The following is a 26,206-nucleotide window of genomic DNA, read 5'->3' as shown; positions in this document are numbered from 1 at the left end:
TACCACTGGTTGTCCATTTATTCTGTCATCCACAGATAACATACTATTGAAGTCCCCTAGTATGAGCTAAGGCCCAGTTATAGTCGTGTGTAGAGCTCTAAGTTGACTCCATAATTGCTTTCTTTCATTATTACTATTTAAGCCATACACAAAGGGCATATGACAGGAGAATTGAGAGTTCTTGTCAGCAATTGAGCAAAGTACAGTCTGAGCATCTGAATGTAAGATCTTGACCTCACGCCTTTTGATGTTGCCAACATACCCATATCCTGCCATAAGGCACTACAGGATAATCTGTAAAAACAGTCCATTCTTGCCCTAATTTTCTCTTCACCTGCACAGCCTTGTGTGCCTTTATTTTAGTTTCTAAACACCCTATCATATCTACTTTATTCTTGAGCAAGAAGGTAGTTAATTCCTTCTGCTTAAAGGGCTTGTTCAACCCTCTTATATTCCAAGAACAGAAAATCATGGGAGGTTGAAATCTACCCTTCTCTGCCCCTTATCTACTTTTCCTCCTTCAGGGATTTTGATGCCTGATGTTGCATTTCTCATCAGGAGTTGTTCGATATTATTGTTTACAGCCTCTGTGGTCAATGTTGTGCTCTCCGGTACTTCCTTACTTTTTCCTTTCAGCCTTACTTTTTCCTGCTCTATCAGAGAAGGAGCAAGACTCTCCAAAGCAGTTTGAGCATCAAGTGGTACGCTCATTCGCTGTTGCTAGTGGCTTAGGCAATGGTTCCTCAGGCTTGGATTGCCATTATTGTCTCTAGCCTTCATCCTCTGTTGCTTATTTCGCTTAACATCTGGCTTGGGATTTGTCAAGTTGTTGGCCTTGCAATTGACATTATGATGATCAATTTGGAGACAGTCCTGGCAAAAATTTGGCTTCCAATCATAGTTAATAGTTGTTGTCTGATTTTGCCATTTGGAGTCTCAATGTTGTTAGAATCATGGAATGGTTTGGTCGTGTCCATTTCAATCAACAATCTGGCATAGGATGCCCTTTCTTCTTGAGTTGTTAACTTATCAGTACATATGGGTTTTTCTAGACTACTTGCAATTCTTCCCAAATTCTCAACTGCCCAGTAGGAAATAGGTAAGCTAGGAAAAGTTACCCAAATAGGGAGCAAACATGATGATTCCTCACTAATTTGAAACTCTTCCTCCTAATGTTTCAATATCAAGGGTCTGTTGTTGAAAGTAAACGGACCAGTCTCAAGCACTGACTCCATATCCTCCTCACACTCAAATATGTATATGAAGTATCCATCGGTGTGCAAGAAGACTTGAGGTGTGCTTACAAAGTTCTATACCCCATACACGAATCGCAATATATCCTTGAATAAGGGATTTCCCCCTATTACAAAGCCAATCAAAGCATGCTCCCATTTAGATTTCTGCTCCTCTACTTCAGCAGGGTTCAACTTTACCACAGTCACACCATCTTTGATTACAGGGGGGAAGTATTCGAGATTTTTACCTTAATGGAATGAACAATTTCCTTTTAATATCTCTGCTAGTGACGGGGGCTTAATGTACTCTCCTTCTACCTCCTTAACGACACTAGAATTCACTGAGTAGGAGAGTTTCCTCACCGTGTCTGACGTTTCCTTTTGCAACGGAGCTTGGGTGGTCTCTTTTTCTGGTGGAAGTTGTGAACACACAGGTGTAGCATTTGTTTGTCTCTGAACTTCGCCATTTGTGGGTCCATGTAGATCTCTGATGGGTGGATGTTGGAACACAGTGGGAGCACTTCCCCGACCTACCATCCATTACCCAAAATGCATTGGAGCTAGGGTTTGTGGTATACCAGATACCGGGGTAACTGTGCGTTCATTCTCTGTTGTAGGTGATGAATCCTTCAAATCTGGTTGGATTAGAGCTGGTAGTCCAGGTGTTGGAGTATCAATTTGCGCTCTCACCGTCGCAATTGGTGGCTCAGTGGATTGCGGCGGAGGGGTTAATATCTTTGTCGATTTGGGATCCAGATGGGGGGTGTGGTGAGGTGGCTTGGGATCTGGATTGGGGCTTTTGGGTTTTTGTAAGGTGGGTTCTGGTGGTTGTGTTTGGCGGCGTCGTTGGCGGGCCATGGTTGTCATTGGCGTACGTTAGCTATCCTGCTAAACGTGCGCCGAGAGAAAAACACATGCGCTCGGCATAAACTAGTTTTTTCCAATTAGATGCCAAACATATCACTTGATGATTGATTAGTCAAATGTTTGGAGCTTGAATGAGCATCCAAGTCTAGCAAGAATAATAGGTCTTGGTCCTTGCTTAAAACTTTGGTTTTACAACAATTGAGAAGGAGGAGTGGAGGAGGAGGAACAACACACAAACTTTTGTCTGAAGTTTGCGAAGATTGGCTATAAGTTAAATAATTTTTTTTTTAAAAAAAAACTGAATATAACTTAAATAATAGGGTGTAAATTGGTTATTCGGTGCAATTCTTATGTTAGATACTCATTACGTACCGATAATATTTAAGGCGGTCTTCAATCTTGGTCGGCTTAGGATGATCTCTTGAACCGGGCAAGGTTATTCGATCTACGTAGATCATTCATTATATTCGGTTCTATTCAACAAAAGACCACTTTCTCTTAATGTGTTTCCATTAAGGTCACCTGTGATCATTTAACTTTTATTTTATTATATCATAGTCAGTTAGTACTAAGGATATTATGTTTCTTTTTTTCATATATGGAAATATGAAATTCAAAGTCATGTGACAAGTCAAGGGCCTGAAAAAGTAACTAATGAAATGCCGCATTTAGAAGCCAATTTACTTCACAATTTGGACAAAAATTGAATTATAGTGTGATGTCGGGATGTTGGATAGATGCGGGTAATATTTTAATATACTTTGCCTAAATCACAAAAAGTCATTCACCTATCTTTTTATAACAAAAATCGTCGAATTTTGCTTAAGTATCACATAAGGTCATTGATGCAGGCCGTGCGTCCACCAAACACAATATGAAAGGACCTGGTTGAGTACCAGTTCCCTTACGTAATGTAGTAAGTACAGAAGGCAAGATTTTACTGTGGAAAACTCATTGCTCAAGATTAAAAACCACGACCTACCCCAATAGGATTTGAACTCCACTAACCGAGCAACTCATGTTACAACTTTACCGTAAGCTAGGAATTAACTCTCATAATACGTCACCCTTACAATAACGCTTATGCAACCCTCACAGTTGACTACCCCTAGCCAAGCACACTAATACACCTAGACTCACCCAGCCTAGTGTACCACTCAAAGGCACCCTTTGAGAATTCCAGCACAGTGACTAACTCTAGCCACACACTAATACGACTTAGCTAACTCTAGCCTAGTGTACCACTCAAGAGCTTGTGGAAGCAACCTTGAGAATTTAAGACACCTACAATCAGCTTCTTTTTATCGAAGAGTAGGTTTACAGTTTAAGCACCAAATAACAGAGACTTACAAACAACCTAAAAAACATAGACTAAACTCATATCGGATCTGGTTCTTCAGCTTGAAAGTAACTTTGTTCTTGAGAGATCTTGAGAACTTGTGCCGACAACTTTGCACGATTTAGATTTGGTTCTCAAGTCTACTAAATATGTTGCCATCATGATGTATATATAGTGGGAGCATATGGGGTGAAAAGAGGCCACTCTTCAATTTTGACCTAAAGCATGAGCCAACTCAAGTGGCTTGGCTTTACAACTGTCTCTGCCGACAGTGCAAGGTGCATAGAGAGCAGATTACAGACCAGGTGTCTTATCTAGTTCTAAAACAGTTTGACAATCATCAAAACACGAATGCACTTGGAACTATCAGTCACTAAACAATTTTTTTTTGTAACCAAAAGTCATTTGACTTTGCCTGAGTATCATATTAAATGTCTCTTTTGATTCCTCTTAGTGACAACTTTATGTGATATTTAACAAAGTCAAGTGATTTTCATTAGAAATAATTATTTTGTGACTTCATAATAACTAGGTAAAGTCGAGTGATTATTTATTATATAAACAATTTAATAATTTTAATATAATAAAATGAAAGTTGAGTGAGCGTCCAACAAAATTAGCCCTAGTGGGTTCATATTTTCCTTCTGTTTCCGTCATTTCATTGTGTCCACGTGTTGTGTGAACCTTTAAGCCAAATTCAATCTGATAATCTCGATGTGATCATTGAATTGGCTCGGTTGATAATCTTGCCTATCTGATTATTTATCCTTTTACTTTTAAACCAAAGAATATACTCCAGCTGTTTATTTAACTTGATTTTTGTTGACATGACACTCACCTTAAGAAACTATTCTATTAAGGTGTTGTTTTACTATATTATCATCAGAAAAGGGTTAAAAATACTCTCAACGTATTAACAATGGTTCAAAATTGCCCTCCTTTCACCTATTGGAGTAAAAATGCTCTTCCTTCCACCTATTTGGATAAAAAATACCCTTAATGTTAAAATTTAGCCTAAAATTACCCCTCCTTTTAACATAAGCTGATGTGGAATATGGGTTTTTTAATTAAATATATGACATTATTTTTATTGGTCCACATCTAATTAGACCCAAAGTCATTCACAATTCAACCCATTAATCCAACCCATTTTTTAAAAGACCCAACACTTTTTCCTCTTCTTGGCAACAATTTTTGCTGAATCCTATGTCGTGAGCATTCCCAGGAAAACAATATGTACTAATAAATATTCTTTTGTCTATTTTTACTTGTCATGTTATAAGTTGACACGCCTATTAAGGACCAAAAAATAAAATGATAATTTTACTATATCACCCTTTCGATATAATAAATGCAATGTTTTGAGAAATGCATTAGTAAGTGAATACAGTAAATAATAATAATAAATTAGGAACTAAGAGTGTGTTCGGTATGGAGGAAAACATTTTCCGAAAACTTTTTAGGGGTGGGGGTGGGGGTGGTGTGTGGGGTTGTGGGAGTGGTTGGGGTTTGGTGGTTGGGGGCTGGGTCGGGTGGTTGGTGAAATGCCACTTGTGGACTTGTTTTTCCTATTTTGATTAGGGAAGTCATTTTACCCATTTTTAAGGAACTTGTTTTCCTAAAGAAAATGTTTTCCAAAAATTTTGACGAAACGAACATGAAAAAATTGAAAAATATTTTCCTCCATACACACACCCGTAGAGGTGATTGTAATGTTCGGGTAAAGCATGATTGAAGGTTTATTACATTTAAGATAAAGTGAATGCATCATAAGAGCATTTTAAAGCGGAACAATCTTTCACTGGATATATTATCAGCTATTCATGGGGATTGAAAGCAAGTAAAAGGACAAAAATCAAATGATCAAACGCATAAAAGACAAACAAAAGTTCCTGATTGTTTTAATGCAAGAAGTATTAACAGACAAATGTATATTCTCGCGCAAAATTAAGGGCCTGAGGATTGAAGTGGAATTTTCTTATGAAATAAAGCAATATCTTATGGAAATCACCTTGAATATAGACTATATAGGGATAGAAACAAAAGGAAAAAGCCATCCCCTCACATATATGAAGGCATAAATATCATTGTTAGTCTACCCGAACTTGCAAAATATATTATAGAGACTCTTTAAAATACAAATGCAACACTGAATCTATGTTGGATGAAGAGGAAGAAGTGTGGGGTTTTTTAAAAATAGATTTGTGTTAATGGGTTGGATTGTGCATTGTTTTGGGTCTAATTATATGTGCACCAATAAAAATAGGAATAATTACTTGACATAGCTACCTTTAAGAGGTAATTATTGATAATAACTATCTTTTAATTTATTTATATTTAGTAACTACAATGATTTTGTAAATTACCATTTATAGCTATACCAAAACACATTAAGTTTTTGGCTTGTATTTCTCCCTCATTCCTCTGTTCTCCCTCACCTCTCTCTCTCTCTCTCTCTCTCTCTCTCTCCGTTCATCTATCCAACCAAATACCTTTTCTTCTCTCCGTCCAAATACCTTTTCCTCTCTCTGGCCAAATACCTTTCCCTCTATCTGGTGCCTCTCTCCAACCAGATCTAGTCATATCCGAATAAAAGTAGTGGAGGCATAGTTTTGTGCTATAGGTGATTGATTGAAACAGTGACCACCTCGTAATTACTTCATATTTTATAACCTTACTATTCTATACTCTATAACTATAAGGTTTCAGATAAACAACAATAAAAATCCAGAAAATTAGGAATGTAAATAAGGGTTTTAGTAGAATTCAAGAGCTTACAATTCGATTTCGCCGGAAACTCGCCATCCAGAGGTGGTGGCGTTAACTTCACCGCCAAAATGCAATTGAAAATGGGGCCGAATGTTTAGTCGAATTTTGGGTCTTTATTTGCGGCAGGGGCGGATCCATACATTGGGTGTGGGTTCGTGGGAACCCACAACTTTTATCCGAACCTTGTATTTATAATGTGAAGCCCTTCAAATATATAAGAAATTTGAGCTGAGAACCCAGTAACAACAAACACTGCTAGCTAGGAACCCACAAGCTTCAAATCCTGGATCCGCCTCTGATTTGTGGTCCATTTGTAACAACACGAGATCTTTGAAGTAACAAAAATGAGATCTCAGATTTGAGTGTATTCGTTATTTTTTTTAGTGTATTTTTTGTATTTGACTGGAAATTGGACCAGAATTCATGGCTTCTTCTCCTTCTTGTATATCAGATCTGAGTATATTTGAATGTATTCGTCATTTTTTTAGTGTATTTTTTTGTATTTGATCGGAATCCATGGCTTCTTCTCCTTCTTGTATCTCAGATTTGAGTGTATTTCGTCAGTTTTTGATTGTAAATTATAAGTTTAATGTATTTGGCTGATTGTATTTTTGGGCAAACTAAATGTATTTGACTGTATGTGTTGTTTGAATAATCTATATACAACCAAAACAAAAGGATACATCTATATATATATATATATATATAAATAAATATACCTCCGTCATGTATTTAAATGCACTGAAATACAATCATTTTGAATACACAAGTATTCAGAGAAATTAAGGTTGCATGTATTCAAATACACGTGACATCAGATAAGGTTGGATAAAACTGAACAGTGTATTCAAATACACTCAAATACAACGAATTTGTCATAAACTAGCTACGAATAGTAAATTGATAAAAGGTAGCTACTAATTGTTAGCAGCCCTTACAAGATAGTTATTCTTGTAAGTTGCCGAAAAAAATAATGCCACATATTTAATTTAAAAAATTCATAAATTCCACATCAGCTTCTGTTAAAAGGAGGGACAATTTTATGCTTAAATTTAATGTTAAGGGCATTTTCCAAATAGGTAGAAGGAGGGTATTTTTAAGCCATTTCTAATACGTTAAGGGGATTTGACTCTTTTCCGTATTATCATTATTAATTACGCTTTGGAAATTTAAGTTTCATAGATGTTACTTTATATAATTACTTACAGATAAGGGGGTAATATTGAAAAAAAAATATCACTTTTGATTTGCTACTATAGATAAGTAAAAAGAAAAATTTATTTCTAGTATAAGAGAAAATTAAAATGAGACGGGGGAATAAAACGCAACAAGTCTTTTAAACTACAAGTACATAGATTAGTTCATGACATAAAAAACCTTGCATTAAATTGGGAGATAAGTAAGAGTTAATTCTCCTCCTTCTCTCTAACCTTACAGGCCTACTCCATTTATGCAAACTGATTCTGATACGGAAATGACCATTAATTCAGACCCAAATCATCAAACAATTCCTCCAAAACCACCGGATATTATTCATAGTCCGGAATTGGTTACTGACCCCTTATCTGGTACTAGCTTTAAAAACAATCTCTTGTCCACTGAACAAATTATTGTTCCCATAATCCTGCTACCCAAGGAAATGATATGGATAGTCTCATAAATGGTATTAAAACTTTTCATTTGACCATAGAGGACACGAATCGTCTACACACTCCTTGGAAGTTCTCATTGATAATAAAGCTCATCGGCAAACGAATAGTCCACCACTATCTCAAAAAGAAAATTCAAGATATGTGGAAAGCCTCTAAAAATTTTCCTTTAATAGATCTGGGTTCGGACTATTTCATAGTTAAATTCGCTAAGGAGGAAAACATGATCCATGTCCTCAAAAACGGACCTTGGTTTGGCAATGGACATTTTCTATCTATTAAGCGGTGGGAACCAAATTTTGTGGCAAATGAGGCCAAACAAACACATTGCCGTATGGATCCGTTTACCAGAGCTACCAACGGAATTTTACGATGGTCTACTCCTACAAAGGATTGGGAACTCCATTGGTCGACTTCTAAAAGTTGACGCTTGCACCAGTTCTACACTGCGTGGGAGATACGCACGCCTATGTGTTCAAATTCCGCTAGAGGAACCTGTAGTTACGCGTATTCAAATCGGATCACAAATAGTTTATGAAAGTGAAGGCTTCCTCTCCTCTGTAAAGGTTGTGGAAGATTGGGTCATACTCAGGGGTCTTGCCCCCACTCTTCCTCTACCACGTTACCCAATAAGCAGTCTGATGCAAATAACTCTCAATCGCCGGAAAACATGGCCACCACTGCTCATTTGCTACCAAACGTAAAGGTTCCCCTAAAAGCCGAGATCCAGGCTCATCTTCACATCCAGAACCAGATCACCTTGTATCCCAGAAGCAAAAAACAGAGAGTTCAGGTATTAATGTAAAAAATTTCTCGGCGGATACTGGTAAGTTTTTATCCACCCAAAAATTGTCTTTCAAATCCATTAATTCTACTAACTCTTCTTCTTCTCTTAAACAGGGTTCTAAAGTTACTTTGTCTAACTCTTCTTCTTCAGTTAAAAAGGGTGCAAATGTTAATGTTAATTCAAATTTTAGTCATAATATTAATCAGCATAGTGTCTCTAAGTCTAAAAGTCCTGCAGTTCCCACGCATGCAGTAACGACAGTCCTGGCCAATAGTCACCCAGTTCCAAAACCCCAACATCCAGTTCCGAATAAAAAACGAAAAGGTGTTGATGAGTCGTTATCGTACTCTAACAAATTTCATCTTCTTCCCGAGATTAATGAAAATTCTTCTGAACTGTCTTTTTGTACTGGCTCCACTCAAAAGAGCTCAGAATACAGGAATACCTCTTCCTCTTCTACTCACTCTTCGATACATCCAAGAGTGTCGGCCAATAAAAAGTTGACAGCTGTCTCAAACGTGTCCCACCCCAAGAGTATTAACAACAAAACTTCTAGTGGTTTTGAACACGTATCCCCTAAGACAACTGTGGTTAATGGTTTTTCCTTGCTCTCCATTCAAGCTTTACCAATGACAGATACCATTGGACAATTGTCCAACCCTGTTAGACACATGGATGCCATGCAAATCGACTTCCAAGAACCTTTCGGAAATATTTTGCCCACTTTACCTTCTTTAAATCTGCCCAATGCGGTGATTACTCCATCCCAAGACGAAGATTTGTAATCATTTAAACAAACAAATCTCTCCTTCTCCTCCTTAAATAATTCTAAGCTTATTGACGATGGTAAGACCTGTCCACCTGCTCGACCGGAGGAACCCACCAATCCTCTTCACACAACCAGTCCGACCTTCTCCCTTTCTCATGAATAATCTCCACCCACTGCCACCTCTGGTGGCTCATCATCCTTTAATATTTGCGACACAACCTGTCCACCCTCTCCACCATCCACAATCTTGGATAGAACATGCCCTTCAGGGACAGGCAGTGTTCTTTACTCTAGACATAAATGGGGTCAACACAATGATAATCATTCAAAACCAAAACTTCCTTGCCCAACTAATCACCGAAGGGATGAACCTTGCAATGGAGAATTATGTGAACCACCAATGGCTGGCCAATGTTCTAGACCCCTTAGCCCCTGCGATAGCACCAGCATTACTTCAAACTCTCCACAATCATCGGAACCTCCCCCAACATTCCAATCAGTTTATGAATCCCACTCAAATCCCCCAACTTCCATTCTACACGCCACCGGAACTCGTCACTGTCAATCCCCTATTCTTCCCGTGGCAACCTATCCCAATACCAACCCCTGCACCCCCACTACAACTGCTTTTCCCACCACCTCCCCCCCACCACCAATGCCCATGCCAACGCCACCATCAACTCCACCAGAACCTGCACCGCCAGGTGTCCCCAACGGGACAGTGGGGGAGATGCCAAGGGGGACTTTCACAGAGATCTCGACACTGAGAATGTCAGCCATGATGATCTTTCCAGAACTGGAAGACAAGAAGTATATTCATGTTTCCCGATTGCACTACTGAAATGCTCATTCGATCTACGCCCAGCGGTGAATAGGGAAATAGCCAAATATGCGGTGGTTCTGACCCCAACTCTGAAGCCAAGTCCCTTTGCTGCGAGGGCCAACCCAGTAAATCACACCCCCATGTCTCATCAAACTAGTATAATTGTTTGGAATATCAGGGGGGGAACAATTCTGAGTTTAAACGAAATTTTAGGGAACTCATTACTTATCATAGACCTTGTTTGGTAGCTCTTTTAGAGACTCGCATGTCCAGCCATGTCAGCTTTAGGAATGACTATGACTTTGATGACTTTTTAGAAGTGCCTGCACAAGGACAAGCTGGGGGAATTGTTCTACTTTGGAACACGAATGTTGTAACAGTTACTGAGCTTAGGAAATCTGATCAAGAAATCCATGCAATGGTTCAGGTATACCCTAATCATAAGCCTTGGTGTTTTAGCGTTATTTATGCTAGTCCTAAAAATATTATCAGAAACATGCTTTGGAGTAGTCTAGAAACTTTTTCTACCTCCATTACTGACCCCTGGTTTGTTGCAGGAGACTTTAATGAAGTTCTCACCCAAGGTGATAAGTGGGGAGGTAGACATATTCATCGGTCTAGGACTTCTCGTTTCTGGAACTGTATTAATCACTGTAGACTTATTGATTTAGGTTTTAAAGGGAATAGGTTTACTTGGTCTAACCATAGAAAAAATGGGGGCTTAATTTTAGAGAGTTAGGACCGATGCTTTGCGACTGATTCCTGGTTAGATACTTACCCCAATGCCTCTGTCACTCACTTGCCTAAGACTCATTCCGACCATCACCCAATTTTAGTGCAACTCATGCATCCTCATGTGAGACCTATAGGCCCTAAACCCTTCAAAGTGGAGAGTTTCTGGTTTACTCATCCTACATTTCAGCAAATAGTACAAGATAGTTGGTTTAATAGAGATCTGATGGATGCCACTACTATCTTCACTGAAAAAGCCACTGTTTGGAATCGTGACACTTTCGGGAATATTTTTCATACAAAACGGCGTCTGGTTGCTAGAATTAATGGTATTCAAAAATCCCCAGCCTACCCGTATAGCAATTTTCTCCAAAACCTTGAAAAAGATCTTGTCCTAGAATATACTAATACCCTTCGTATTGAGGAGGAATTTTGGCGACTTAGATCTCGTATAAATTGGTTAAACGATGGTGATGCGAATACAAAATTTCACCTTTCTGTTATTAATAGACGTAGACGAAATCGCATCTGCTACTTTAAGGATGATCAGGACAACTGGATAACGGATCCGGATCAAATTAAGGAGCACACTCTGTCCTTTTTCTCTAATGTTTTTACCACTGATTAGCACCTTACTCAATTAAATTATATTGTTAATTCTCCAGTAGCTTTCATCGTATTGATTTGACTCCTTTAGATAAGCCCTTACAAGATAATGAAATTGTTCAGGCAATCTTTTCTTTCCAACCTTTCAAAGCGCCGGGGCCCGATGGTATCCATCCATTCTTTTATCAAAAGTATTGGCATATAGTGGGTAATTCGGTTATTAAGTTATGTCATGAAATGTTTACCTCCCAAAGGATACCCACCCCTCTAAATAATACTTTGCTATGCCTGATTCCTAAATTTAAGAATGCTAATCTTCTTAAAAACTTTCGACCGATAGGGGTGTGTAATACTCTTTCTGAGGTTATCACCAAAATTATTCTTAACCACTCAAGCCATACCTAGATAGCCTAATTGGTCCCCACCAAACCAGTTTTTTAAAAGGCCGTCATGCTAGTGATAATGCCATTATTGTGCAGGAATTATTACGTCACACTAGTAGAAGCAAGAATCGTACGGGTAACTTACTTCTAGAAATAGATCATGAAAAAGCCTTTGATCGTCTTGAGTGGTCTTTTGTTTATAGTACTTTAAAAAATTTTAAATTACCCCCCTAAGATTACTAAGCTTATTATGCACTGCATTAGCTCTAGTAATATTGCAATTCTTGTCAATGGCACTAGAGCTAGTTATTTCTCTCCTTCAAGAGGGATCCGTCAAGGGGATCCTATGTCTCCATACATTTTTATTCTCTGCATGGAATTATTAGCTACTCATAGCTCATGCCAGGTAGACACTCTTAATTGGGACCCTATATCGATTAGTCGAAAAGTTCCTCGCTTCTCCCATTTATTTTTTGCCGATGATTTAACTATAGTGGCTAAAGCTAATACTAAATCCATTCATACTATTTTCCATGTCTTACAATCGTTTTGCCATATTTCAGGGAAAAAAATAAATCCTACTAAGTGTCTAAGTCTAAGGCACTCTTCTCACCAACGTGTGACAATAATGTGCGCCTTCTTGTACGCCAACTATTCAATATCACTAGCACGGATAATTTTGGTCGATACCTGGGCTTCCCTATTCTTAGACACCCCCCTAAGTCCTCTGATTTTCAGTACATACTGGACAATATGAGAAATAAACTCTCTAATTGGAAATTACACTATCTTAGCCCTGCTGGACGTCTAACCCTTATAAAATCCACTCCTAATGCAATCCCTGCTTATGCGATGCAATACTTCTCCCTTCCAAAGACTGTTTGTTAGCACATTGATATACAACGAGATTTTTTATGGGGCACCACTTCTCTTAAAAAGAAAATGCACTATGTCAATTGGGAAACGGTTACCCTTCCAAAAGCCCAACGAGGTCTCAATCTTTGTCGAGCTTATCACAAAAACTTATCTTTTTTAGCTAGTCTAGCTTGGCGGCTTTATACCAAGAAAAATGATCTTTGGGCCAATATACTCATTGCTAAATATGGCATGCACCCTACTAGTCCCTCTTCATCCTTTATATGGCGCAACATCTTAAAGGGTAGCAAAATTTGTTCCTTAGCTGTAGCATGGTCGCCAGGCAATGGCGAGACACTAAACGTTTGGACTCATACTTGGATTCCGTCTCTACCTCCGCTTCGTTCCATTATTTCTAGCCCTCTGAAGCAAACTGAGCAACATCTCACCCTTGCCGATTTCTGGGATGGTTCTAACTGGAAGTGGAATACCCTTTCTTTTCATATTCCTTTACACGTAAGGCATTTAGCGTCCAACATTAAATTGCGAGCAGGAGCTACTGATATGCCCTACTGGTCAGGTGAAGCTAATGGTTTATTTTCAACCAAATCTGTCTTAAAATTAATTGCCCACAAAACTCCGACGTCCTATTCCCATAATTGGATCTGGTCTCTACCCACCCTACCTAAAATACGATTTTTTCTTTGGCTCATATCCCATAACCGACTGCCTACTAAATCTGATCTGCATCACATAGGCGTAGTCCCTAATTCTTTCTGCCCTTCTTGTCCTTCAGTCGAAGAAACCATTACTCATACTCTAATAGACTGTAGAATTGCTAGAAAGACTTGGTTGGACTTGGGCATAAATTTGTGTAATATTCTGAATAACCCTTCTAATTGGTTGCACACTCTGCACAAGCTTAATCTTCCCATACATTATAATAATTTAACCTGGACTGAATTCTATCCATTTGTTCTTTGGCATATTTGGCTAAAGAGAAACCATGCTGCCTTCTCTCGCACCTCCACCAGCCTTAATATTCATCAAATAGTCATGAGAGCTACAGAGTATAAATACTCCACCTCTACAGCTACTCCTCATCCTGCCACAAGAATGGTGAATATTAAATGGTATCCCCCCCTCCCAGGATATTTAAAACTCAATATTGATGGTGCTCATTCTTCCACAACGCACAAGGGAGGCATTGGTGGTGTTTTTCGTGATCATTATGGGAATTGGATCCTGGGGTTCTATCAAGCCAATCACTGTCTAAACCATACTATGGCTGAACTCCTTGCACTTTTACAGGGTTTACAATTAGCTTGGGAGAAACTATACTCCTGTGGAAGTAGAAACCGATTCAGTGGAGGTACTTCATTTACTTCAAAAGCCTCAACCGGTAGTCCAGCAGTGCGACATAACTTCAGACAAGGTAACAAAGTAGCAGATCTGCTATCCAAGCATGGCTTGAAGTATGGAAATTATGATCAACCAACTATTTTGCTATCACCGCCCACAAGCGTCACCACCCTTTTGGAAGCTGAAAAGCAAGGAGTGACGACAGCAAAAGTAGTTTCCTTAGCATCGTATAATAGCTTAACTAGTTTAGGTAATCTAAGTGTGTTAGCTGTCAATGATAGCATGTTTGTTCCTAGTTCTTCTTATGTAACTCCTTAATATTAATGAAATATCCGTTCAACAAAAAAAAAAAAAAAAAAAAAAAAAAAAAAAAAAAACCTTGCATTAAAAATGATTAGATATTCTTTCTTCTCCAAGAGTCTATATTGATTAGAGCTTAGAGGTAAATGTAACTTCTTACAATAAGAGCAAAGAAAATGATAAACAAACAGTTTTTCGATGTACTTTTTCAAAGACGTTAATTGCTGGATAAAAAGAAGTTATTCGCGTCCAATTAATTGCTTCCTCCGGTCAATGTTATATGGTGCTTTTAGCTTTCCCGTTTAGTTCAAAATAAATAATTTCTTCTATAATCAAGAATGTATTATTTTTTTCTTCAAATTTACCTCATTTGGATAGGTTGATTTTTACCTAATCAAGAAACCATGCTAAATTGATATTATTTAATTAAGGTTACTTTAATTAATTATACTTTTTAAGGATGAATGATTTCTTAAGAGGTGTGTTGAAGCTAAAAACAGTATATATAATATGAATCGAAAGAAATATAAGATAAATGAGTGCAAGATATGTTTAGGGCTTGAGTGCAAGATATGTTTAGGGCTTTTGGCCCTGATTTTCTTACCAAATTTGAGTTTTACTTTTCTCTTGAATGAAAGTCAAAGTATTACTATAATTATTTTTACTTTTTCTGAAAGGAAAATATAATTCCCTTCCATATTGGTTATTCCTTGTCTTGGAGGAAAAGTTTTGAACATCTATAAATTGAAGACCTCCTTCCCACAACTAGAAAACAATAGCATCCACAATGTAGAATTTCAAGGTTAAAGAGTTTTGTTCAGGGGGGGATTTTTCTCTCTACAATTTTTATAGTTTTATATATATATATATATTAGTTTTTCAATATGTAGGTTATTTGACCAAATCAAATTATAATATTATGTTTTTTTAGTATATTTTCTTTGTTGTCTGATTTATCGTCATTCAAGGGTTATAATTAATAGAGTGTCAACAAATTCTATCTTCAAAAGTAGTGGAAGGAGTTACAAAAAACTGAGATTCCTTAGCCTAGTAGTTGACCGTTTAGTCTATTTTAAAAAGCAAGTACAACTTATGTTAAGCTTTTATATTGACTAGTTATTTCTAAATATGATATGTGAATCAGTGTTTTAAGAGGCGGAGCGCGAGATAAGGCATTTTACGCAGCACGGGGCGAGGCGTAAGTCTCGAGACACAAGGTGTATGTCTCATGTATCTTTAATTTATTTTTTATTACTAAAAAAATAAGCAAAAGTAAAATTTTCATTAAATTATTGCGAATAAATTCAAATAAACACCAATAATATTTTCTTAGTATTATAATTACTATTTGATATATATATATATATATTTTTTAAAATGAAATCTTCATCCACTTCATCATTAATCTCCGCATCTACTAGTCTTTTCCACCCTCAACTAATATTTGCACTGATTTTTATTTATATCTAGTTGCCCGCTCGCGCGGCAAATCTTTTGTAAATTAGTTCATATAAAATAGTAAAATCATATAATAAAATGGCTGGACGACACAAACACTGATTAATTTTTATGCATTGACATTGCATATCTTTTTACATTATCATGTTAAAGTGACCGATAATAGATACTCCCTCCGGATCAAAGAAAGAGTCCACTTAGCCATTTCACACCCCTTAAGAAACTACTTACTCCAAGAAAAAAAAAATGTAAATTGACTAAAATACCCCTAATTAAATAGGCATTGGAATTTGATCACATAACACTTAAATTAAGGTTAATTGTTTCTTGTTGGAAACTTTTTGACCCAAGAAAAAATAAGCTAAGTGGACACTTTTTTTAATCCGGAATACTAACTAACTATCCATAATAATTTTAATTTGATTAAAAGATTGTTTATACAACAATAACATACCATTTGTTACATTGTCGGTGTGTTTGAGTTAAATCCGCAAAAGAAAAGGTAGGATATAATAATGACAGGAGCTTTGGAGCAAAAAGATCAGAAATTAACTACTTGAGTGCCGCAACAACAAGAATGCTCAGGCACACAACTTTAGATCTTTGTAACAACTCTCCCTACTATGGCAATAATCAACAGTATTAATAAGCTGCTCAAAATAGTTCCTGCCTCTTCATCCTGTATCCATCCATGATTTACCTTTACGCCAATAAATCAGCTGATAAACTTCACAGTCAAAATTATAAAAATAAAAAAATAAAAAAAAATAAAAACTGTAAGCACCAAATAGGTTTGAATAGCTGCTCAAAAAGCAGATAAAAACCAAATCTGAATCGGCAGGTAAAAAAATAGTTTTATTTTTTTATTTTTTTGCCTTTCTTTTTTGCTGGGGGGTACATTTTCTTTTATTTTGTTCCTAATGCATACGTTAGAAGAAAAGGAACGGACCTTACAATTTTATCAAACAACTCTCCACCGAAACGAATTCCAAAATGATGAATATTTCTAACCTGCAGGTAGATGAAATTGGAACATGATTGAACAATATTAAGTACGTCCAAAGGCAAATCTAGAATTTATAGTTCCTGGGTTAAAAACGATCTAATCTCTCTCTCTCTCTCTGAATACACACATGCACAAGCTTATAATTATTGTCATATGTACTTATGGATGGAATCAAAAGCAAGGAGTTCAGTTGAATCCAATGAGCATATGCTCTAGATCTGCCTCTAACTGTGCTCCACCATTAGATTTTTAATTCTGTTCAAATTGAGATTGAATCTATAAGCAAAGCAACCATTGAAGAAAGTAATGATTTCCCAGTTGAAAAATATTAGCGGAGACTTCAACAGGGTAGTCTGCGCACTGCCTTCTCGAAAAATTCAAATTTTGACCAATTTCTCTTTATCGCACTTCTGTTTTGCATACCGCATTTGGCCTTCTGAGAATTTGTGTAACATTCAGCACGATTTTTCTTCTCCAAATTTTCTGTTTTCCCTTCAGACAATTATCAAAATACATCATTGTAAAGAAATAGATTACTTTTACTATCCAATTGTCTCATGGAAAATCACCATCACATCTCAATTACTCTAATAATTTCAGGGGAAACTTCTATTACAACTTTTTTTGACACATGAACGACAGCCTTCACCACAAGCCATAATGATACTTGTCCCATGCAACCAACATGTTACCAGGAGTCAACAACTTGTTTTAAAACTCAGCAAACAAAATCTTTCCAGCTTAACTACTCGAGCTTTTGTTTTAAATAATTTTAGAACAATATTTTTGGGGGTCTAAACCTCAGTTTTTTGGGCATGAATGGAACCACCAACAACTTCACCATATGTATGTACCATGCAAGAATTAAGTTCCACTTAATTATGGGCTAGTATGTTATGTCAAATGTCGGTAAATCATTCCAACTTAAGTGAAGAAACATGGTAGGAGAAAGAAGCTATAAACAAAGGTAAAAATTAAGAATATGCAAAAATGGACTCTAATTGAATTTGCAGAGCAATGTGCAACCAAAAACTTAAAGGAATACCATATAAGCATAATTATAATCAGTCCATTGCTTCACATCTCCTAATTTTGTACTTTGTCTCGCATTAAAATAACAATGGTTCACTTTCACCATTCTCAAACCATAAGCCGATATCGAGCAGGCTATATAGAAAATTGTGGATTGTTCAGTAAGGTCCAAACTGCAGCATTCTGCCTTTATCTTTGCAAGCAAGCAGATTCTCAATGAAATCACTACATTTGTAGTCAATTTAAGACCTTAGAACCAAGAAAATGCTTTCTCATACTAATTGACTAAACAATAACGTTTTGCTGAGTACTGGAGCAAGATCACATAGTTATAAGATATTAAGATAAATTAGACTGTTGACATTCAAACTTAACTTGGAATGTCTAAAGATTGTTAAGAATAGGGGACAGGGAAAGGCCAAAATATTTGGAGTTGTATGTAAACACTCTTGGAAACTATATAGCAATGTATTTTTTTCTCCTGGAAATTCAACTTTCGAAGGTTGTTTTTTTATCCCTGTAATCAAGAAGAAAGCTAATGTTTTGAAATTGTACAAATCTTCCAACTTCTTAAATACATTGGTGCTCTACTTTCGCACAGTCCATTTACGCTTTGATTTCAAGATTTCGCCAAGTAGAAGAAATAAGAATGTTCAGGCAGTACAAATATATAAACTGAGAAAAGGCAGAGAGGAAAAAGCAGAAAGAAGGATAAAAGATTAACACATGAAATTAATTATAGAACCTTGCGATGCATCAAATGCATGTATTAGAAGTTACCATTATAACAATCGCACAAAGGAAGATAAGTCCCAACCATCAGAGGAAAAGATATTTTAGAAGATTAACCTGAATAGGACAGTAACAAAGTAGATCATTTGTGAGGCATATTAAACATAAAAACCTTGAAATGAACCCTAAAATTACACGATTTTATGGGATTTAGAAGAGAAATTATAAAACCACAGTAGGATTAGCATAGATGGCCGTCCTCAGTAATAAATTATGGACTGAAGGAAACGATTCTAGATGTCCACGAAAGACAGAGTCGGGGAGAAGAAAGAGTTACTGGAACGATTTGTCTTTTATCCTGCAGTTATTGTGGGCTTTGAATAGAAGCCACGTTTGGACTTTGCTGGAAAACAGTAACCGGCATAGAGGAAGTAGAGGGGAGGCGTTGTAACAAAAGAGGAATAAAAGCCGTTGGCCGAAATTAGAGGAAGAGACGCAGTTTTTAGGATTATTAAACGTGGCTTTTGTTACCTTTTTTTTTTTTTTTTTTTTTGGTAATAACTGCTTGGGTAAAAATCAGAAATTACAGGAAAATAGATAAATAAGATTTCAGGACAGTGAGATCTGCCATGTAAGCAGGCCTTTGTCCTGCAATTATAATAGATATAGATTTCAAAGAACGATAAAGGTAAAAAGTGTAAGAGCAATGACAAAAATGGATAAAGTTGCATCAGGAATATAGTGCTATCAAATCTCTATCCTATCAAATTCAGACATAATCATCTAAAAAAACTATTTATGACAGTTTTATTTTCCACAGTTTTATTTTCTAGGATAGTCGATTTCTCTATTTATATATTTTAGGAAAAATAACTACAATATGAAAACATGATAACATGAAGTATAAATGTCATTACACCAATAATAAAAATCATAATCAATAGCATAATTATTTAAAACAATAAAAAATCAAATTTAACGCACGGGACTTACGCTTTTGCGCCCGAGACTTATGTCCCAAATTCTAGGGTGTATGTGATCTATACCTTTCAACTCCCCCGAAAACGCCTTTGAAACGCTGATGTGAACAACTATTGGTTAGGTGATTTTCAATTTTCACTTTATTGTTTAATGAAAAGATCCATTTGTCAACTCTTTCAATTTTCACCAACTCTACTAAATGGATTGGTGATTTGAACTCATAACATGTCAAAGATGATGATCTTCCATTTGCGTGGCCCAACTGATAATCTTCATAAGTGGTTGACCCCGTTCTTTTAAATGCATCTCCCGCCTATAGTGGCGTGTCCCTTATATATATAAACCAAAAAATATCATATAGGGCAAAAAAACTGCTATAAAACTGGGGAATGATATGCTTCTAAAATTATAAAAACTGACTCTTTTTAGATTATGTCTAACTGCGTGGTTGACCCGGTAAATTAAACGATCAGGCAATTCTGGTTACCCAATAAAAGCTTTCAAAATACAATACATACATAGATTTTGGTTTGAATTATGTTTCCTCAATTGTTTGACAGAAAACAAAAACATATTTAGAAATTACATAAACGTTCCTTGTATGATATATTGAGAGTATTTTAAAAAAGAATTGAATTAGTTATAGTAAAAAGAAAATAGTTAAATTATGTAACTAGTAATAGGATCTAGTTTAAAGAACACTTTTAGTAAAGATAACAATAAAAAGCAATATGGAGTAATTTTTTTCTTCTTGCACATGAGAGAGCGATGAATTTATGAGAAAGCAAACAAGTGAAATTATGCAATCTAAAAAATCTATACTAACGATTTTGTGCAAGAACAATTATAGCCTTACTTTTATAAATTTCCCCGCTCTTTCATTTGTTTTTTCTTTTGTTTTTAGGTTCATATTGGAAAGCTTTACTCATATTTGATATTTATGTTCATCTAATAAATACATATACTTTTTATTACTAAACTATAATAAAGTAATTACATTCTCACCTCAAAAATAATTAAATTATAAAAATGGATTTCAAGAACTCTAGCCTTTTTTATTACAAATTACCATTTCGATCGACTTTGTTTGTCCATTCTCTACCCGTAGCTTTTTTTTCCTATTCTAATATTTTTCGTATCTTGTAGCGCTTCACAACTTACTGTAAGAGAAATAAATCTTTTTCTTATTTTTTTCCTTATGTTATCTTATTTTCTTATGTTTTTTGAGTTTTTATGTACATATTTGTATGTTATTCTAAATAAAGATAATCTTTGGATGTTGACTTTTCTTTCTTGTACTATTTTTTCTGCAACTTTTATTTCTCAGTTTGCTCAATCTGTTGATCTTTTTGAAAATTCTGTAGTATTTATAGGTTTTAAGTTACAATTTGTAGCTTTTGCAAATTTTCTATAGTTGGATTGAGTGATTTTCTTCGTTCATGGGTTTGCCAAATGTTACTTTTAGTAAAGAAATTAGTTAAATTTTAGGTTTAGGTTTAACCGAGCTTGTGAGGATTCTTGCTACTAAGAATCTTAAAAAATAACAACTTCCATGTGGTCATTTATTAGGTAATTCTAAGGCACAACAAGAGTCAACTCCAAGAAACACGTGCAAAATGTCAGCATTATGTTTACAGACCATTCCTTCGTTATCGTCGTCTCTCCAACGACTGCTCCACCACAAGTGGTTCAGAGTTCATACTTGCCGTTCATAGGAGGTAGCGCTGATATCCACAAACTAATTTTCCCTTCGCCGCCCCCATCATACCCGTGGTGTCAAGTTCTATGCCAGCTGCCCCAGCACCCGACACTCTGCCTATCAGCTTTTTATCGCCTCAAGGACTGATTTCTTCCGCGGCTGCGCAACCTGGGATGACTCACCGACCTCATCGAAGAAACCTAGAGGCGTATCCCCTAATTCCAGCAAAAACTTGGAAACAAAGTGTGCCTCTTGGTTGCTTTGAAGAGGTCGGTGAGGCATCCCCAAGTTGCACGAGCGCAGAAGAAACCAGTTCTTGAGGTAATAAAAAGCTGAGGGAAGGAGTGGCAACGGTGAATGGTGGGGCAGCTGGCATGGAACCCAATGCCATGAGTACGTTAGGGGTGGCGAAGCAAAAATTGATTTATAAATATCAGCGCTATCTCCGATGAAGGACAAAGTATGAACTCTGAACCATTTGTGGTGCAGAAGTTGCCGGAGAGAAGACGACGACGATGGCGAACTGGTCCGTAGATATTACTACACCAATCTCGGATGCCGACATTTTGCACGTGTTTCTTGGAATTGACTCTTGTTGTGCCCTAGAGTTACCTAATAAAGGACCACATGAAAGTTGTCATTTTTTAAGATTCTTGGTAGCAAAAATCCTCACAAGCTCTGTTAAACCCTAAACCTAGAATCAAACTAAATTCTCTACTAAAATTAACATTTAGCAAACCTGTGAACGAAGAGAATCACTCAATCCAACTATATAAAATTTGCAAAAGCTACAAATTTTAATTTAAACCCTATAAATACTGCAGAATTTTCAAAAAAACAACAGACTAAGCAAACTAAGAAATAAAAATAGCAGAAAAAATGGCACAAGAAAGAAAAGTCAACATCCAAAGATTATCTTTATTTAGAATAACATAAAAAGATTTACAGAAAAACTCAAAAACCATAAGAAAATAAGATAACATTTGGGGAAAAAATAAGAAAAAGATTTATTTCTCTTACCATAAATTTTGAAGAGCTACAAGATACGAAAAAGATTAGAAGAGGAAAAAAAGTTACGGGTAAAGAATGGACAAACAAAGTCTATCGAAATGGTTATTTGTAATAAAAAAAGGCTAGAGTTTTGGAAATCCTTTTTAAAAACTAATTATTTTTAGGTGAGAATGTAATTACTTTATTATAGTTTAGTAAAAAATCTATACTAGATTAACATAAATATCGATGAGTAAATCTTTTCCATATGAACCTAAAAACAAAAGAAGAACCAAATGAAAGAGTAGGGAAAATTATAAAAAGTATGGCTACAATTGTTCTTGTACAAAATATTTAGTATTAGATTTTTAAAATTGCATAAATTCCCCTTGCTTGTTCTCATAAATTCATCACTCACTCATGTTCTAGAAGAAACAAAAAATTTCCACATTACTTTTAGTTTTTTATTATTACTAGTTTCTATGAACGTGCGTCGCACGATATCCTCCGTCAATCATTATAAAAAAAAATGTTAGGAAAAGTTATTTACAATTACATTACATTTGTTTCATGAGGTACAAGAATGTCATCAGAAAATGTTATTTGTATATATTCATTTATTTTTTTTGTCCATGTTGAAAATCATGATGTGACTAAAATAATCCTAACATTAGTGGTTGAGTGACCGTATCTTTAATGTACTTTTATTACAAATATAAAAGTATTGAAAATTGTTTTTATTAAATATTTTTTTTGGGTGCAACTAACTCTGTTGAGAAAGACACATTTGATAACACATCGATATTTATCAATTTTCGCACAAATTATATGGACAAGAAGTTTCACTCATCGAATGGTGACAATGTTTCTATTCCGTTGTAAAAAAGAAACAACAATCTAATTCCTGATATTGCTCCGGTAATCCAATATAGTATTCTCTTATGTAGTAAAATCGCAACTTTTTATTCTTTTTTATATTTAGACGTGTCTGTCCAGTCTAATGATAGCACCATAATATATATTTCAAATCTATTAGCTTTCTTTTTCATGCTGATTCACAACATTAGAAATTATTTATCATTGCTAATAGCAAGATATTTTATATACTTTGGATTTTCCTATTTTTGGCGTTTTTCATTTTTTGAAATTTTTGAATTGATCACAAAAAGTAAAATGTAATATTTTAAAAACTTAAGTCCTCTTATCTCTATCAGTTTTCCTTATTTTAATGGTAGTTTTTTTCTAAGTGGGTTTCGTAATGGGATTGTAAATTGATTTTAAAGGAGAAAACCTGTCACGACCCAACCAAAGGGCCATGACGGGGACCCGGAGGTAGCCTACCGAGCACCACTTGTCATACTTCTTCCAATCTATCTCGGTGGACCACTGTTCTAATTATCAAATAACTCAACCTGAATAAAGGCCATTCTCAAAAATAAAACTCGTTACGAAGCATTCTTAGATTTCACCTTAAACATTTATATGAACAAGCCTGCAAGGCTACAAAATGATATACAGAATATACACTAATAAGGTCATGAAATATCTACTATCCACACATGTCTACGAGCCTCTAACTGGAGTACTGAAAATCGTAAGGACGGGACAGGACCCCGCCATGCCCCAAATATAAACACAAAAGAATATACTAATAAACTGCAACTCCGGAGTAGTGGAGTGCTCCTGTATATCTGCTGATAAAGCTCCTAGGGATCTGGACCGTCTCCCTATCTACCTGCGGGCATGAACGCAGTGTCCACAAAAGAAAGGACGTCAGTACGAACAATGTACTGAGTATGTAAGGCATGAATAATAACATAATAAAGAAATAAAGAAACGTGAGATAAAGAGATAACCTGTAACTGACTGCCTCTTAAGGCGGAGCCATGCATGCTAACTTTTACTTTTAAAACAACATCATAACATGTATATATATAAACTGCCCGACCATATTGGTACGGTGTAATCATCATTAGCCCGCGTCCGGGGTAACCATCTCATGCCGCCCACTAGTGGTGTCTGCCCGTGCCATAAAGGCACGATGTTATTATCATTATTCGTAAGCCGTCCACTACACCCACCGTAGTGGTGTCTGCCCGGCCAACTAGTCCCAGTGTAATCATACATAAAAATAACCATGCATGAGAGCCCAATTAAAAGCTACAATTCTATCGGAGTGACGTAAGGTCGGTAACATCCGATTATCTTATGGAATAATCATCATCGCTATATCTCATCCTGAAGAAACAATTCATAAGGTGAGATCAACAACAATGAATGAAATTAAGGAATTCATGAAATAACTCAATAATCTCATAATAGCATCAAAACCATAAGCTTTGAAATTTCTAGCATTAAAATCACCATCATCATGTTCATCATAGAAAACATCTCATCTTTGGTATCATAAGAAGCTTTTAAGAATCATGAACTTCTAACTTTTGGGCATAAGGAGGTTATGGAAAATATGGATAGAATCATAACATAGGAATCATGCCTTTGAAAGAAAGGAACTAGCCTTAACATACCTTTTGTCTTCTTAACGACTAAACGTTCTCCTTCCAAGCTCGCGACTCTACATTCAAGAGGATTCGTACTAAGGTTAGGTCATTGAAAGCATGATTAAGTTTAAACTAAAGCAACTAAGGGATAATGGAATTTGGGCAGCATTTCCTTTGTTTCATTGACTTCCTCCATATAATAAACAACTCCCAAACATCAATAGCAACATCCATAATATCATAATCAAGAGGCATCTTTCAAGTTAAGCATTGTCCAATCCTCAAAACTCCTTTTTAAGGCCATTAATAACAATAGCTACAACACAACACCATATTAACTTACATACAATACTTCCTCAACATCATTAGTACTCCCCTCAACAAGATTATACTCATAACATACTAAGAATCATGACTCCAGTTAATTTACTACTCAAAAATATCATTAAATCCATATTTGAGATTCATCTTCTACTTTCTTCCCTCATCCAAGTTATTCAACAACCAAATACTCTTAATAACATGAAATAGATGTAAAACTCACCTTTTATTGTATAAGAATGAACTTTGGGTTAATGTATTTCACTTGAATGAAACCCCAACTTCAATACCAAAGGAAATCTTGAAGTCTACAAACCCTAGTAAGTCTCCCCACACTTGATTCTCTTGATTCTTGCTACTTAGTCTTTGATTTCTCTTGGGTTTGGGTTAATATGATAGGGGGAAGGTTCTAGAGCTTTCAAGACTTGGGGAAAATGTGGGAAATGAAAAATAAGAACAAGGGTCATTTATATATAAAAAGAGAAAAAAGTGACCCGACCCGATTATACGGCCACTTATACGGTCCGTATAATTTTATACGGTCCGTATAAATGGTCGTATAATCCCACCATGGGATAACCCCTCTCTGGAATGGTTATACGGACCGTATAAGTGGTCGTACAACCCATTTTTTTCCGAACTTGCTCTCGTTGATTCATTTGACTTCCAATCCTTGTGGAACCTTCTTGGCACTTATATAACACTTCATTAAACATCTAAGGATCCCTATAGCTCCTCCTCAAGACATTTCTAAATAAACATTAGCTCGATTGATGCGAAACCTTTCCAAACACAACTTACATTTCACTTCCTTCGACGAATTTAGTTCCACCAAGTCATGCGATTTCAAAATCTTGTACTACACACTTAAACTATCAAATACTCCCCTTAACTTCATAAGGACTTCATGTTTACCTTAACCTTGCGTTAGTCTATTTACAGCGCAACAACTCAAAATTCCCGAGATGTAACAAGATCGGCTTTGTTTTTAATTAGGATCCCTTTTTTAT

The 26,206-nt window shown here is 36.0% G+C and overlaps 2 protein-coding genes across 2 annotated transcripts; one reads left to right on the top strand and one right to left on the bottom strand.

Moving 5' to 3' along the window:
* Positions 1–1,775: 1,775 nt before the first annotated feature.
* LOC132038432 (extensin-like) lies at positions 1,776–2,093 on the bottom strand. Its single transcript, XM_059429103.1, has one exon. It carries the CDS (start codon positions 2,091–2,093, stop codon positions 1,776–1,778), a length of 318 nt encoding a protein of 105 aa, XP_059285086.1.
* An 11,777-nt stretch (positions 2,094–13,870) lies between these two features.
* LOC132038431 (uncharacterized) lies at positions 13,871–14,494 on the top strand. The gene has a single exon (XM_059429102.1). The coding sequence runs from the start codon at positions 13,871–13,873 to the stop codon at positions 14,492–14,494; it is 624 nt and encodes a 207-aa protein (XP_059285085.1).
* The last annotated feature ends 11,712 nt before the right edge of the window (positions 14,495–26,206 follow it).

Source organism: Lycium ferocissimum, chromosome 11 (genome assembly GCF_029784015.1).
Source record: "Lycium ferocissimum isolate CSIRO_LF1 chromosome 11, AGI_CSIRO_Lferr_CH_V1, whole genome shotgun sequence".
In the NCBI taxonomy this organism is placed as follows: domain Eukaryota; kingdom Viridiplantae; phylum Streptophyta; class Magnoliopsida; order Solanales; family Solanaceae; genus Lycium; species Lycium ferocissimum.
This window is presented reverse-complemented; position numbering and strand designations above follow the sequence as displayed.

Excerpts from the sequence above, each read along its gene's own strand:
- LOC132038431 (XM_059429102.1), top strand. The coding sequence starts at position 13,871 with ATGAGAGCTACAGAGTATAAATACTCCACCTCTACAGCTACTCCTCAT.
- LOC132038432 (XM_059429103.1), bottom strand. The coding sequence starts at position 2,093 with ATGGCCCGCCAACGACGCCGCCAAACACAACCACCAGAACCCACCTTA.